Below are 14,959 nucleotides of genomic sequence, written 5' to 3'. Positions count from 1 at the left end.
CCATAGCCCTCCCAGTCGACGAGGTAATGGAGGCCCCTACCTCTCCGTCTGGACCGAAGCAGGCGGCGGACGGTGTATACTGGACCACCATCGACAAGGCGTGGAGGAGGAAGGAGGAGGTGCAGCAGGAACCAGCGGACTCTCATGAAGGGGTTTAATCTTTGACACATGGAAAGTCGGGTGCACCCTCATGGAATTGGGCAGTCGGAGCCGGACAGCAGTTGGGCTGATCACCGTCTTGATGGGGAATGGACCAAGGAACCTGGGCGCCAGCTTTCGTGACTCCACTTTGAGTGGGATGTCCTTGGATGACAACCACACCCTTTGGTCCACATGGTAGGCGGGCGCAGGGATTCTCCGACGGTTGGCCCCGGTAGTGTAGCTGGTAACGGATTTGAGGAGTGTGGCTCGGGCTTGCGACCAGGTGCGACGACATCGACGGGCAAAAGCAAGTGCAGATGGGCAGGTAACCTCCCTTTCCTGGCTGGCAAATAGAGGAGGCTGGTATCCATAGAAACATTGGAAGGGGGACATACCGATGGCAGAGCTGGTCAGAGAATTGTGTGCGTACTCCACCCATGTCAATTGCTGTGACCAGGAGTGAGGGTTGCGGGACGACATGCATCGCAGTGCCTTCTCAAGCTCCTGATTTGTCCGCTCTGACTGCCCATTGGATTGGGGATGAAATCCAGAAGTTAGACTGACTGTGGCTCCCAGCAGGTGGCAGAACTCCTTCCAAAAGGCAGAGGAGAATTGTGGGCCACGGTCAGAAACTACATCCTTGGGCAGACCGTGGATGCGGAAGACGTGTTCCAGGACCACCTAGGCAGTCTCCTTGGCGGTTGGGAGCTTGGGGAGAGGAATGAAGTGTGCCATTTTGCTGAATCTGTCGACTATGGTGAGAATGACAGTCATGCCACTGGAAGGGGGCAGGCCCGTAACAAAGTCAAGGGAGATGTGAGACCAGGGACGTGTGGGCACAGGCAGGGGCTGCAGCAATCCGGCTGGGGGCTGGCAGGACGACTTGTTTTGGCTGCAGATGGGACAGGCTTGGACGAATTCCCGTACATCCTTTTTCAGAGAGGGCCACCAGAATCTCTGGTCAAGCAGGTCGTAGGTGCAGTTGGAGCCAGGGTGACAGGCTAGGCGGGAGTCGTGTCCCCATTGAATGACTTGGGACCTGAGATTTTCGGGAACAAAGAGGCGGTCAACTGGAACAAGTGCTGGGACCTGGCTGGTTACGAAGAGCTTTCAGCACCCGTTCTTCGACATCCCAGGTCAGGGCTGCTACAATGCAGGGACTGGGCAGAATCGGCGCAGGATCCCTGGAGGGAGTGTCACCTTTCTGGAATTGGCGGGAGAGGGCATCTGGCTTGGTGTTGCGTGATCCAGGCCGGTATGACAGAGTGAAGTTAAACCGCGTGAAGAAGAGGGCCCAGCGGGACTGCCTGGAGTTCAACCGTTTGGCCGTGCGGATGTACTCCAAGTTTTTATGATCAGTCCAAACGAGGAATGGGACGGTGGACCCCTCCAGCCAGTGACGCCACTCCTCCAGGGCAAGCTTTACAGCTAAAAGCTCTCGGTTCCCTATGTCGTAATTGCACTCAGCGGGGGACAACCGACGTGAGAAAAACGCACAGGGATGGAGCTTCTTATCCTCTGCAGCCCACTGGGAAATCACAGCACCAACTCCCACATCAGAGGCATCCACCTCCACAATGAATTGCCGGTCCACATCAGGCATCTGGAGAATGGGAGCGGAGGTGAACCTTGCCTTGAGGATACTGAAGGCCTTGTCGGCTGCTGGGGTCCAGGTGAAGGGTTGCTTGGTGCTGGTTAGAGCAGTCAGAGGGGCGGCAACAGTACTGTAGTTCCTGACAAACTTTCTATAAAAGTTAGCAAACCCCAAGAACTGCTGCAGCTTCTTTCTGTTCTCCGGAACTGGCCATGAACTGACTGCTGACACCTTGGCTGGATCCATTTGGATAGTTCCCTCTGCCACAATGTACCCCAGGAAGGCCACAGTCTTGACGTGAAACTCACATTTCTCCGCCTTGACATAGAGGGAATTCTCCAGGAGACGATGAAGGACTTGCTGGACATGGCGGGTGTGGTCAGACAGGCTTCTGGAGAATATTAAAATGTCATCGAGGTAAATGAAGACAAATTGGTTTAACATGTCCCGCAGCACGTCGTTCACAAGAGCTTGGAACACACCAGGAGCATTTGTGAGGCCAAAGGGCATAACCAGATACTCGTAGTGGCCTGTTGGTGTATTGAATGCGGTCTTCCATTCATCCCCCTCCCGGATCCGCACTAGGTGGTATGCGTTTCTGAGATCCAATTTGGTAAAGACTGTAGCTCCCTGGAGTAACTCAATGGCAGAGGTGAGCAAAGGCAGAGGGTAACGGTTCTTCACCGTGATGTCGTTGAGGCCCCTGTAATCGATGCAGGGGCGAAGGGATCCGTCTTTCTTCCCCACAAAGAAGAAGCCGGCACCAGCAGGAGATGAAGATGGACGGATTAACCCTGCGGACAGAGAGTCATTGATGTAGTCCTCGTTGGACTGTCTCTCAGGAGCAGACAATGAATAGAGGCGGCCCTTGGGAGGAGCTGTTCCAGGGAGGAGGTCGATGGCACAGTCGTATGGCCGGTGAGGGGGCAGGCATGTGGCTCTTGCTTTGTTGAACACTTCTCTGAGACCGTGGTAGCATTCCGGGACATTGGCAAGGTCTGGAGCAGAGTTGGTGGGTACTGGCCGTTTGGGTAAGCCGGCAGCAAGCAGGCAGGTTCGATGGCAGTCTTCTCCCCACGCCCTGATCACCCCGGTCACCCAGTCGAGCTGAGGGTTGTGCCGGCGGAGCCATGGGTAACCCAGGATGAGGGGCTGGCCCGGGGAATGGAGCAGGTGAAACTGGATGGTTTCTTGATGGTTTCCGGACAGATTCATTGAGACAGGGGCTGTGACATGAGTGACCGATCCGAGTAAGTGTCCATCCAGCGCCCGGGCAGGAATAGGGGGGGTCAAACGGTGGCTCCCTAGTCCCAGTTGGCGTGCCAGCTTGATGTCTATTATGTTGGCTTCGGCACCAGAATCCACCAGAGCAGCCAGGGTGTGAGTTGAGTCAGAGAGACAGAGGTGAACTTGCAGCAGGGGTTTGCGGTCGGAGGACTGGACGGTCATTGAGCTCAACCGGACTCCCCCTAGGTCCGGTGAGCTTCGGCTTTTAAAGGACAGGTGGCAACACAATGTGAGTCACCGCCACAGTAGAGACAGAGGCTTGAGGTGAAGCGGTGCTGGCGTTCTGCTGGCGTGAGAGAGGCTCGCCCAATTTCCATGGGCTCAGACTGGTCAAGCTGGCTTGGTTGGGTAGCAGTAGATGACAGGGGCCCAGTCGAATTTCTCCGAATGCTGGAGGTTGGTGGAGTTTGGCGCCCCCTCTCACAACGGCAGGTTGGTATTCTTCTGTCGATCTGGACAGCCAGTGCGATGGCTTCATCAAGGGTGGAAGGCAGTTCATGGGAGACCAACTCATCCTTGATATTGTCGGCCAAGCTATGGAAGAATGCGTCCACCAACAATGGTGTGCTCCAAGAGCATTGTCTTGCCAGGCTTCAGAAGTCGATGGAATGGTCTGCGACTGTTCGTCTACCTTGCCGAATGCTAAACAGTTCACGGGATGCCTCTGTGGTCGGTGAATGCAGGTCAAACACCTTCAGCATCCCCTCCGCAAACAGGTCGAAGGTTGCACATGCAGGGCTTTGATGTTCAAACTCTGCTGTTCCCCAGAGTCAAGCTCGGCCCGTCAGGTGAGTGATGGCATAACCGACTTTAGCCCCTTCCGTGGCAAAGGTCCTTGGCTGCAAGGAAAACTGAAGTCGGCAGCTAATCAGGAATGGCCGGACCTGGGATGAATCGCCGTTGAACCGCTCTGGGTTTCCAATCTTGGGTTCTGGGGCAAGCGCCGCGGCTGCAGTGGCTGGGGCAGAGGACTCGGTTCCGCGGGTTCCAAGAATTACCGGGATTCCAGGGTTCGTCCAACGTGCTGTGTGTGCGTCCCCCCCAGTGGCAGAGATTCGTCCAAAGGAGCCGGTGGTAGGTGGTCCGGAAGTCCTGGGGGGGGGGGACACAAACACAACAGCACGGTGAAACAGGGCAGAAGTACAGTTCAAGGAGAATCCAAAATCGTTGTGCAGAGACAGAAGGCTGGTCAGAATTACCGGGGTAGAAGAGTGGTCAAGAGTCGTGCAGGCAGAAGGCAGGTCGGGTTTTCCGGGGCAGAAGAGTAGTCAGGATACAGGCAGGTTCAGGGTCAAGATTCAGGAGTCAGAGAGAAAACAGCAAACTGGTTCCGGGTGTGGGATTGCAGACGATCTGACAAAGTAGAGCTGTGAGAAGAGGCTTTAAATACTGGGAGAGGTTAGTGGGTTATGCAGCACAGCTGGCAGAGTAATCAGAGCAGAGTGGTGCAAGGAGAGGTTGGTGAGTGGATAATGTAGCGCAGCTGGCCAGGTAATTAGAGCAGAGCAGGGAAGAGACAGGTGGGACTAGTTTGGGTGAGTAGAGAGAGCGGTGAGCAGAGTGGCAGGTAATGGGAACCAATTAAGGTGGTGAACTGGTGGAGTGAGAGGGCTCATGACATAGATGTATTTCAAGAATCATAGAGGATCTATTAGCAGACATGTCATTAATGTAGTAGTGTCATTACATTTAATGTCAGCCTGTCAAAAAATCGAAGGTACTTCCAAAACCACATACAGAAAATATCCATAAAAAACATCTGTTTGTACAAGTGATTACATGTGTAAATCGATGTAACTAAACTTTTGCTGGATTGCACAACTCAATATGTTCCTATCTTGAAAGCAGCAGAAATAGCTAAACTGGAAAGGGAAGTGGCCATATTAGGGGGTAAGATTACGGACGAGAGGAAGGATAAAGCAGCTACGATTAAAGGTACGTCACCACCCTTGCATTGTAGCGACGGTTTCTGAGTGAGTGAGTGAATGAATGAATAAATGAATGAACGAATGAACGGGCATGCCATTACTCTGGTATTGTGAACAGTTGTGAAAGCGTGTGTCTCTCATCATAGCCAACATTTGGGGAGACAGCAAGTCTTGCACGAGAAGTATAGACATAAAAGGGGCATGCACAGTATACTGTGTATTGCATGGACATAGATGCCTGGAGACAAAGACGAGTATACTTGCTGTCTTACAAACAATGAGAGCATTGAGTTAAAGGAACAGTCCATCATGTTTCCATTCTGAACTATGTTCTTGTCTGATTTGAGACGAGTGCATGCAAACCTCTCTGATTTTTGTGCGTGTCTGGCCTGCAATCAGTCTGGAGGGTGATGTTATTTTGTTAGCATTTACGAGTTCAGCATGGCATTGAGTACAAATGCGGCTTCCACATTAACAAAAGCTCTTCCACATTTTCCCATTGAAACATGAGGCGAACTGTTTTTATCTATGTATTTATACTGAAATATGAATTTCACATCAGAGTTGGAAAAGGCTATACAAAATAAGAAAGACCAACTGCAAGGCAAACTCTCAGAACTCCAGAACAGTCATGACACAGACTACAGTCTCAGTGAGTTGGTTTTAAATGTGTTACATTTTTAAATGAACAATTTCAGGCTGATGGATTTGTGATCAGAAATGATGACAGTGGTTTTACAGTCTTCTTTTTCTTTAGTCCTGAAGTTACTGACCAAACAAGTGGAGGTGGGAGAGGCACAGAGTGAAGTATGCTCTGGGCAGACCGACTCAGAAGATCTACTCACTGGTATGTGTGGATGAATTAGCTTGAAATCCATATCACTGATGCTGGTGATGCATGTTTTACATGCAAACCATGTCTTGTGCATCAGTACAAAAAAGCGAAGGGAAGCCATATACAGTTCAGTCTTCTGTCTGCAAGCAAGCCCATGACCAAAGACTTCCCTACAAGAATTATCCTCTGCAATATTGTCCAGTTACTGCTGGCAAGGGTGTGAGGGATTGATAGATAATGTATAGGCTTTATGTGTGAATATGATAATAATGGTTTGTTTCTACAATGTATTTCTTAATGGAAACAGGAATCAACAAGAAACTGGCAGCAAGAGAGGAACAAATCCGAAGTCTTGAAGCTCAGATCAAAGGTAATATATCATATCATATATCATATCATATCATATCATATCATATCATATCATATCATATCATGTGCCACTCTTCCACAGGGCTTCAGGAACAGCTAGAAGCGCGGTCTGAAGAAATATCTGGACTTTCAGACCAATTTAAAGGTGATAAATGGTTGAAAACAGTTGGTTAAGTAAACACATTGTTGCTTCCTCATATGCCTTAGGCCATGATATTTGCCGACCAGTTTCCAAATAAATATGTACAAAAAAGAGGGGCAGTGCTGTCTTCCGTAATTGTATGTACATTGCTCTATTTATTTCATAATCCTTCCGTTTCTTAGCTGTGCAGAAGGAACTCACAGAGAAGAATGGACAGCTGGAGGAAGCAGCTAAAGGCAGAACAGAACAGGGTAAGCAATACGTTCATCACAGGAACAGTACAAACGGCTAAGAGCATGCAAAAAATGTAGGGCGAACACTGATTTCTTGTTCTTTGCCACTAAGGCCTTTATTGGCGAGATAATCGTAATAAGGACCTAGTTGGCCCTTTATTTATTTTATAAGTAAAATAACAACTTATTATCTTTTACTGTCTGTAAGTGATTTTGACATATTCAAGTGCTGTGTGCTTAATAAATGAATGCATCTGGGTGTATTAGTGTTTATTAGTTTCATCTGCCGTTTAGACCTAAAAGCCCAAGAGACAGTGGAAGAGAATGCCAAACTGAAAAACAGAATTGCAGGTACGTTTGTGGTTTACTATGACTCTTAACACTACTACACACAACATACCAGATTTCAATGTACATTTTGATGAGCATTTAGTCCCACATGATTTGTGTCATGTCTGTCAAAAACAGTGAACAGTACTAACATGCACAAATGTATGAATTGCTTGTGCATACCTCTGTTAATTATTGTTTCTTTGTTTTGACTTAAATATTATGACTCATTATAACTCTGTACATGTGTTTCGTTCATGTCCCCATACGTCTCTCAGCCTTGGAGAAAGACAAGGCCCAAATGGAAAACAGCTGTGCATCCCTTCAGGACCAGTACACAGGTGCCATGGTCTTGATTTCTACCTACACGTGTATTTGACTGGTCCCAGGCGCCATCTATACTGAACAAATGTCTTATACTACGTCAACCCTTTTCTCATGCAGATCTGAAGGAAAAGTTTGAAAAAGACATAGCTGAAATTGAAGGTGTCCCTAAATTAGGTATGTTGGTAAGGTTTCATTTAGATTTTAGCATTCATTTTGTCATTCTAAACAGACCATATCAAGTCAAGTCAAGTCAAGTCAAGTTTATTGTCAATTTCTTTACATGCACTGGTCATACAAAGAATTTGAAATTGCGTTTCTTGCTCTCCCATGCAGACATAGACTAATCTAGGTAAGGACATAGACAGTATAGACATAGACAGTACTCATACATGGACATAGACAGTATGGACGTAGACATTGCTCATACAGACATTTAAAGTGCAAGACTGGACAACAGAAGACTTGTAGAGAACATACATTAAGAGGAGGTATTTTGTTGTTCTTTTTCTAAAAGTCCTTTATAGCGTTCTGACATAGTAATAGTAGCATTTGAAGAAATAAATAATTAAAAAAGGTTTTTATTAAATACACCAGCAGCAGTATGTGTGTGTGTGTGTGTGTGTTTTGTATGTGTTTTGTGTGCGTGTGTGTGTGTGTGTGTGTGTGTGTGTGTGTGTGTGTGTGTGTGTGTGTGTGTGTGTGTGTGTGTGTTTAGTGCAGGTAGAAAGTGCGGTGTGCGTCTGTGTGTGTGTACCTGTGTATGTGTGTGTGTGTGTGTGTGTGTGTGTGTGTGTGTATGTGTGTGAGTATGAGTTGTGTGTCAGTGTGTGTATGTTTGGGTTTAGTGCAGAAAGTGCAGTGTGCGTGTGTGTGTGTGTGTGTGTGTGTGTGTGTGTGTGTGTGTGTGTGTGTGTGTGTGTGTGTGTGTGCGCATGTGTATGTTTTGAGTTAGTGCAGGTTGGAAGGTATATCCATACCTTTGCATTTATTTTTATTAACATTTTGTTCGCAGTACTCAAAATAAACATGCTGAACACTGAAATTGCAAGCCTTCAGGGAGCCGTAGCCCGTGAGTCTGGAGATAAGACGGGTAAGAGTTCTGAAGATGATTCAGGATGATAAGTCATAAGATCAACCCTTTATCCACAGGCAGGGCTCTAAATTAACTGTTTTCGTCACCAGCCAAAATGGCTAGTAGATGTTAATCTCACCGGCCAAACACACACTCAGTAAGTGGCTAGTAACTTGGTCTTTTCTATCATTCAAACAGATATTTCATCAGCATTTGGCGGGTTGGCTGGTGTTAATTCAGAGCCCTGTGCATAGGAATGTTAGTTGGTCTAAACCAGGGGTGGGGAACCGTTTTCATTCAAGGGGCCACTTCAAATTCATCCGAGGGCCGTAACAGTCCTCAGAGGGCCATACTATGAACACAAACCAGGATTTCTCCCTGCATTTTAGGCCTATATAGAAGGCACACACCTTTAAAACAGACCCCACCTTCTCTAGGTCCCCTGAAGATAACTTAATTGTATTGCAAGTGTATTTTCTGCTATGTGCAATAATGTGTGTTAGGTCTTTGTCTATGTCTTGTATCTATGTATCTATGTAAGCTGCCAGACACCTTAATTTCCCTCGGGATTAATAAAAGTACTCAACTCTACTCTACTCTACTCTACTCTACTTTTCTAAGATATGCCATATTTCGTGTGAAACTGCATAACATTAAAATTACATCGGGGGCCGGATAAAACGCCCTCAAGGGCCACAAACGGCCCCCAAGACATAGGTTCCCCACCCCTGGTCTAAACAGTTGTGCAACTCTTTCTCAGAACTAAAGAACATGTTAGCAGAGAAGCAGAAACAGTTGGAGGATGCAGAAAAAGATCTCGGAGACAAAAGTCCATCATCTACATCCAGTGAGTATACATCTACTGTACTGTACCTTTTACAGGTAGCACGCTAACATAGCCTACCTGTCCACATCACATGCAGGCTCATTGCCCTTGCGGACTAAGGCCAGAGTCCATCCTGTCTCCAGCAGAGTCTCTCTCTCCCACTTCATTTCCTGTCTGGTATTCACTGTTTTTTGTTTTCCTATTTTTGTAAGTGTTTTGAGGGGGTGGGGGGTACTGCCTTTTGCCCTTTTCACAGACTGGATAGTGGAGAGATTAAAACAAACGCACGAGACAGAAAGATGGGCATGGGGTACCAAATGGCCGAACAATCCGAGTTTTAAGAGCAAAAAGAGCAATCCTGCATGCTTATGGCTGTAAGCACTTGGGTGTATGTTTTATCCCGGCCATGCACAATATATTCCCATAATTGGGAATGGCCGTTTCACTTAACTTAACTTCTATTAACATACCTGGACAGTAGTTTCAATGATCAAATCACAACAATATAATGATTCAATACAGTGTCCCTACATTCAATATGTTATGTAAGGACATTACAAAGAGCTGAATATACATCTCTTCATGTGTATGTACCTTGTATTCAGTGATGTGTGCATTATGCGACTACAAAGATCATTTCCACTTAACTCATCTGTCTTTACTTTGATTTACTGTCTTTAGTAAAGCAACTCATTGCCATAATAAAGGAAAGAGCTACCATAAATTCAGATACAAACTCGGACTATTTAAGACAAATATCAGGTAAGGAAAACAAAGCACACACGACACAGTCCAGTCACACATTTTAAATACAGAATATGTCAATAGTCCAATGCATGTTTTTTTTTTTTTTTTTTTACATTTATTAAAACAATGACTCACCATGTCATTAACTCCCTGATAGAACTGGAGCGGGAGCTGGATGAGAAGATTGAGGCTCTGAATGGAAAAGATGCAGAGAAGATGAAAGCTAGTAAGGAGACCAATGCCTCTAAGCTACATTCACATGCATTACTCACCTCTTGCTCACTCACCTACTCGCCACTCACTCACGGAACAGACGCTAAACATAACTGCCACTGCAAAAACGAGTGGCAGTTAACTGTCAATATTCCGAACTGTGCATTCCGATTGGTTACTTACTCACCTCGCTTGAAGTTAAAATGTTTTCATTTTGGAATCCGACCACATCACATCGCTTGTACTCTCCCCGCCTCCTCGCCTCGACGGAACACAAAGATATTTTATTGACTTCACTCATTGAGCGAGTAACTAGTAGTGATGTGTGTGAATGTAGCTTTACACTGACCTCCGCATTTCAGCAGCTAACCAAAGGGGAGCTGCTTTAGCTGCCTTGTACTGCAGTGTACTTTTCTACATGCACACACACATGCACACACACACACACACTGAACCAAACACAAATTAACTCACCTGCATTCAATAATTCTGGCACTAGTAGCACTAGCACTAATCTCTGTGTGTGTGTGTGTGTGTGTGTGTGTGTGTGTGTGTGTGTGTGTGTGTGTGTGTGTGTGTGTGTGTGTGTGTGTGTGTGTGTGTGTGTGTGTGTGTGTGTGTGCACTAATGTGTGTGTGTGTGTGTGTGTGTGTGTGTGTGTGTGTGTGTGTGTGTGTGTGTGTGTGTGTGTGTGTGTGTGTGTGTGTGTGTGTCAGTGATCAGGGTGGTGGAGCTGCAGGATGAGATATCCCTCCTGAAGAGGAGACTGTCCAAAATAACACAGGAGTCAACCCAAGAACTCGCCGGTCGGTCACGCAAACCCTGTAGTTGGCATCGTCAACAAATACACACTTATTATTGGTTGCTTGCTTTGTTTTGCTTGTTTTCATAGCCTCATGATATACAGCATTCCCCTTCATATACACCAACAGAACACTGGAATAGCCACTGGAAAAAACGACTACCATAGAGGGCCTACAACACTACGTACTAGACCTGCGCAATTACACAAAATGTTTAATAATACATTATGACTTGCTCATTGCCATTCTGGTAACAACACATTTATAACAGGGGGGCCTTGTCTTAATAAATTAAACAATACTGTCATAGATCAGCGAGTCTTTGGCAATGCTTAGGCACATCAAGAAGACATGAACTGTGTTTGTTTTAATTTATTTTTAGCCAAGGAGGCAGAGCTGGAAAAGAAGAGACATATGATCAATGAACTGATAGCAAAGGACTGTGGATCTAATGAAAGACGTAAGAATAATGTCCATTATTGCAAAACTATTCAGGATACACAGCTGTTTGGAAAGGTAAAATTAAAATAAATCTCCCATTGAATGCTGCATGTTGTGATTTTTAGAGGATGAGATCGCCGCTCTACAGTCTGAGGCCAAGACGTTGCAGACAGAAATAAAATCGCTGAGGGAGTTGTCTCAAAAAGACATAGCAGGTGATAGATAGTCATGATCTTGCAATTATTACACCGCAAAGCAGCTGTTAAGTGTCCTATTATTTCACATATATCCTCACTTTTACTGAGAGTGCTATCTACATGTACTGGATGTGTATGAATTGGCATTGAAACTGATGTTAACTCTTTGTGTGTATGGCAGAGTTGGAAAAACGTCTGAAGAAGAAAGAAGATGACCTGAAAACCAGCAATGAGAAACTCGAAAGCTTGGATAAGGAGAATGGAGCTCTAGGTAAGTCGCCTAATTCCACCCATCTCCCAATTCCGAACCCTGACTTATAAGTCATGATAGTTAATTATTTCTCCACTATTCAAGTCAGGAACGGATAACCTCATGATACAGAGTCTGTATGCTTACAATTTGAACCGGTTAAGACAATGAAAACCGAGTCAAATGGCCATAAACAACATTCATCACTACATGACCTGCAGTACAGCACAGGTGTCTGCAGATTGGTAAGACATACAGAATGACAATATTGTTTTGACTGAATAGTTTCAAAGGCCATAGAACTACAAGATAGAATGAAAAACCTTCAGATTGCGGAGACAACCTTGAAGCAGAGGACAGCAGACGAGATGGCAGGTACGATTATTTGATCCCCTTTGTTTTGAACTGTACAATTAAGAGTTACTAGCTGTTTATGGGAGACTATGACATTCTTTTCAGACCTCAAGAAACAACTGCAAGAGATGGAAAGGCAGAATGTTGATCTAAAAGCTAAAAATGAAGGTAAATCATTTTGTTTAAATGACCCATCGTTTTGTTATTTCTTTGTAGTACTGTGTGATGGTGGTGATTAACTCATTGGATGCTAGCCATTTTGAGGTCATACAACCCTGCAGCGCCAGAGCATGTAGCATGTTCAGCATTTTTTTCAGCGTTTAAAAAATAAAATAAAATGATCAACACCCACAGAAAATTGAATTATATGCCAACAGAACACCACACCATAAACAACTGAATCAACACGCTTAAGCATCATTGGTTCTTAAGGATCCAAAATGATGCACTTAGGTGTCATTGGCATCAAGTGAGTTAAAATGTAATGAAAAACCCATGACAGTTGGTTAATTTTATTGAGCTGCTTTTGCATTATCTTTTGTAGAGCTGGCAGACGCTGCCAAGGAGGCTGGGGCATGCACTGCTCTGAAAGACGCAAATGAAGATGAGCCTCTTTCTGTCCTCAGGAGCCCATGTCTGTTTTTTTAAATTACATAACACTTAGCTGACGCTTTATCCAAAGTGACTGACAGTTATTTACACAGGGTATTGGTTACAGTCCCTGGAGCCGTGTCAGGATAGTGCCTTGCTTAAGGGCACCTCAGCCATGGATAGGGAGTGGAAGAGTGGGAGTCCCTCTGATTTAAAGACTGTCTCCTTAACCATCAGGCCATGGCTGCCCAATTTTACCCAATGTTTTGGGCAAAACTGTGCTTTTTTTGTCCCTTACAAATCTACCTGTAGTACCCACAATTTAGATGGGACAGGCCGTTGGTGCCTCCTTAACATATACAGTACAGTGGACTGAGCACATCATAGTTATGGGGGAGGGGCTGCACGGAGCGTTCATCATCAGAGGTAGTAGAGTAGAGTAGAGCTGCCCAATTTGGCACTTTATTTTTGGCCCGTTTCTTTTGTTCCACTTGTGTCCTGCTTTTGTGAAATCTTGTATAAAATACAGTATCATTTTGTCAGGCACAAGAGGATGTTACATGGCCATTTGCTTTCTGCCAAAGTCCCACCCACTGTATTCACTTTCAACCCACCGCAGGGAAGATATTGGGAACCGTAGTCTTTCTATGGCTTTGTTGGACACTGTCCTGGACCATAGTTTGTCAGAGAAAAAACTAAGCTAAACTAATTAAAAGTAACAGCAAGTGGACACATTGCAAACTGTGGCATCTACGTACTATATATCAACTAGACTAATGTTCCTTTTTTATGTTACAGCTTTGAAGGGTGACAAAGCCAAGCTCCAGGATCTGTTGACATCAAAAGAGAATGAGAACAAAAATCTCCTGAATAAAATTGATGGTGAGTTGACGTCAATTACGCTACTGATGATGCGGCCATTCCAGTTCCATGAATTAGATTCTAACATTCTTCCACACGTTACACAGGAACGTTCTTTCACACATAACTGTCATAATGTTCCTAATGGTGAACTGTTCCTTACTTGTTTTACGAATGCCAGTGTGAGACATTTGATGTTGGAATTCTTAACCTAAAGTCTTGCTTATACTTGTGATGGGAAGTTTGTTCTATATTATTTTAAGCTGTAGAATGACTCTTATGGTTATTGGACACTGTGTGTTGGGATCAAATTAAATTGATTTACCCGATTTTTTGTTCTTCACAGACCTTGAAAAGCAAGCTGCACAAAAGAAGGACAATGAAATACACATTGGTTAGTCTGCTTTCTTGAGATATGAGCATTACCATGGGGTAGGGGGTTGAACTGTGAGGTCCTAAGAGGATCTAAAGCACCTTCTCATTCCTACATAGAGAAGAACTCCAACTAGAACTAGAGCAAGAACTAGAACTGAAGACATCTATTAGAGAGACAGAGGAGCACCTTAAAGCTCCAAAAATGTCCATTGGCCCACAAATTAACTCTTAAGTAGAAAGTAATAGTTCAGGATGCAGGACAGAAGATGCATGGTGCACTTGGCATGGTGTCAGTTGGCATGTAACCATTTTCGGTGTTTCAATGTGGTTTGTATATCATTTTTGCAAATTTACTCATGTTTGACCTCTTATCCACAGTTCAGCCAGCCATTGACCCGGACACTGCGCACGAAAAGCTCCAACTGTCCAAGGACTTCAGAGAAATGACACTTCTTTCGAATCCATTGAATGTACCTGAGGTCTCGGCAAGGTACGACATCGCCCTGGCCGCCTTGGCTAAGACAGGGTTTGACAGTGGCCGGCAGTACTGGGAGGTGTCGGTGGTGGGAAAACAGTGCTACAACCTGGGAGTGGCGGCGGAGACGGCCCAGAGGAAAGGGCCCATAAGATACAATCCCAGATTCCTCTACTGGACAATTCGCCTGACGAGAGGCGACGAGCTCATCGCTATAGGCAAATCGCAAACCAAGCTGAGAGGGCAGGGTACAGACAAGCCCACGACCATTGGCGTGCTGTTGGACTTCAAGAAGAAGGAGATCTCGTTTTATGATGTAGGCCGGAGAGCTCACATGTACACCTTCAAGGATGTTGAAAGCAAGTCGAAGCTTTTCCCGTTCATGAGCACTTGTGAGGACACTGGTGTGGGCTCTACCCCGATGGTGTTCAGCTCAGACCCCTATGCTGATTGGATAACCTCCTGAACTGGATGACCAATCAGCAGCATGCACTGTTCCATTTATCTCTTATGCTTGTATCAGTCTTTACTTGATTAATGCTCTGCTACCCAATTTGTGCTTTCTGAA

The 14,959-nt window shown here is 45.5% G+C and overlaps 1 protein-coding gene across 1 annotated transcript; it reads left to right on the top strand.

The window, feature by feature from the left end:
* The first annotated feature begins 5,397 nt into the window (after window positions 1–5,397).
* On the top strand, window positions 5,398–14,959 carry LOC134465959 (paramyosin-like). Its single transcript, XM_063219858.1, has 22 exons — window positions 5,398–5,602; window positions 5,708–5,797; window positions 6,093–6,155; window positions 6,237–6,299; window positions 6,479–6,547; window positions 6,824–6,880; window positions 7,138–7,200; window positions 7,304–7,360; window positions 8,199–8,276; window positions 9,019–9,105; window positions 9,766–9,846; window positions 9,989–10,057; window positions 10,761–10,850; window positions 11,230–11,307; window positions 11,414–11,503; window positions 11,667–11,756; window positions 12,021–12,110; window positions 12,195–12,257; window positions 12,634–12,693; window positions 13,479–13,562; window positions 13,888–13,935; window positions 14,295–14,959. The coding sequence occupies exons 1-22, from the start codon at window positions 5,497–5,499 to the stop codon at window positions 14,855–14,857; spliced, it is 2,139 nt and encodes a 712-aa protein (XP_063075928.1). The 5' UTR covers window positions 5,398–5,496; the 3' UTR covers window positions 14,858–14,959.

The sequence above is a fragment of the Engraulis encrasicolus genome, chromosome 16 (assembly GCF_034702125.1).
Source record: "Engraulis encrasicolus isolate BLACKSEA-1 chromosome 16, IST_EnEncr_1.0, whole genome shotgun sequence".
NCBI lineage: Eukaryota > Metazoa > Chordata > Actinopteri > Clupeiformes > Engraulidae > Engraulis > Engraulis encrasicolus.
Note: the sequence above shows the minus strand (reverse complement) of the source record. Positions and strands in the feature narration are given on the sequence as shown.

Bases quoted from the DNA above. Each gene is read 5' to 3' on its own strand.
- LOC134465959 (XM_063219858.1), top strand. From the start codon at position 5,497: ATGAATTTCACATCAGAGTTGGAAAAGGCTATACAAAATAAGAAAGAC. The intron at 10,058-10,760 runs GTAAGGAGACCA...TGTGTGTGTCAG, and splicing joins TGCAGAGAAGATGAAAGCTA to TGATCAGGGTGGTGGAGCTG. The intron at 12,111-12,194 runs GTACGATTATTT...CATTCTTTTCAG, and splicing joins GACAGCAGACGAGATGGCAG to ACCTCAAGAAACAACTGCAA.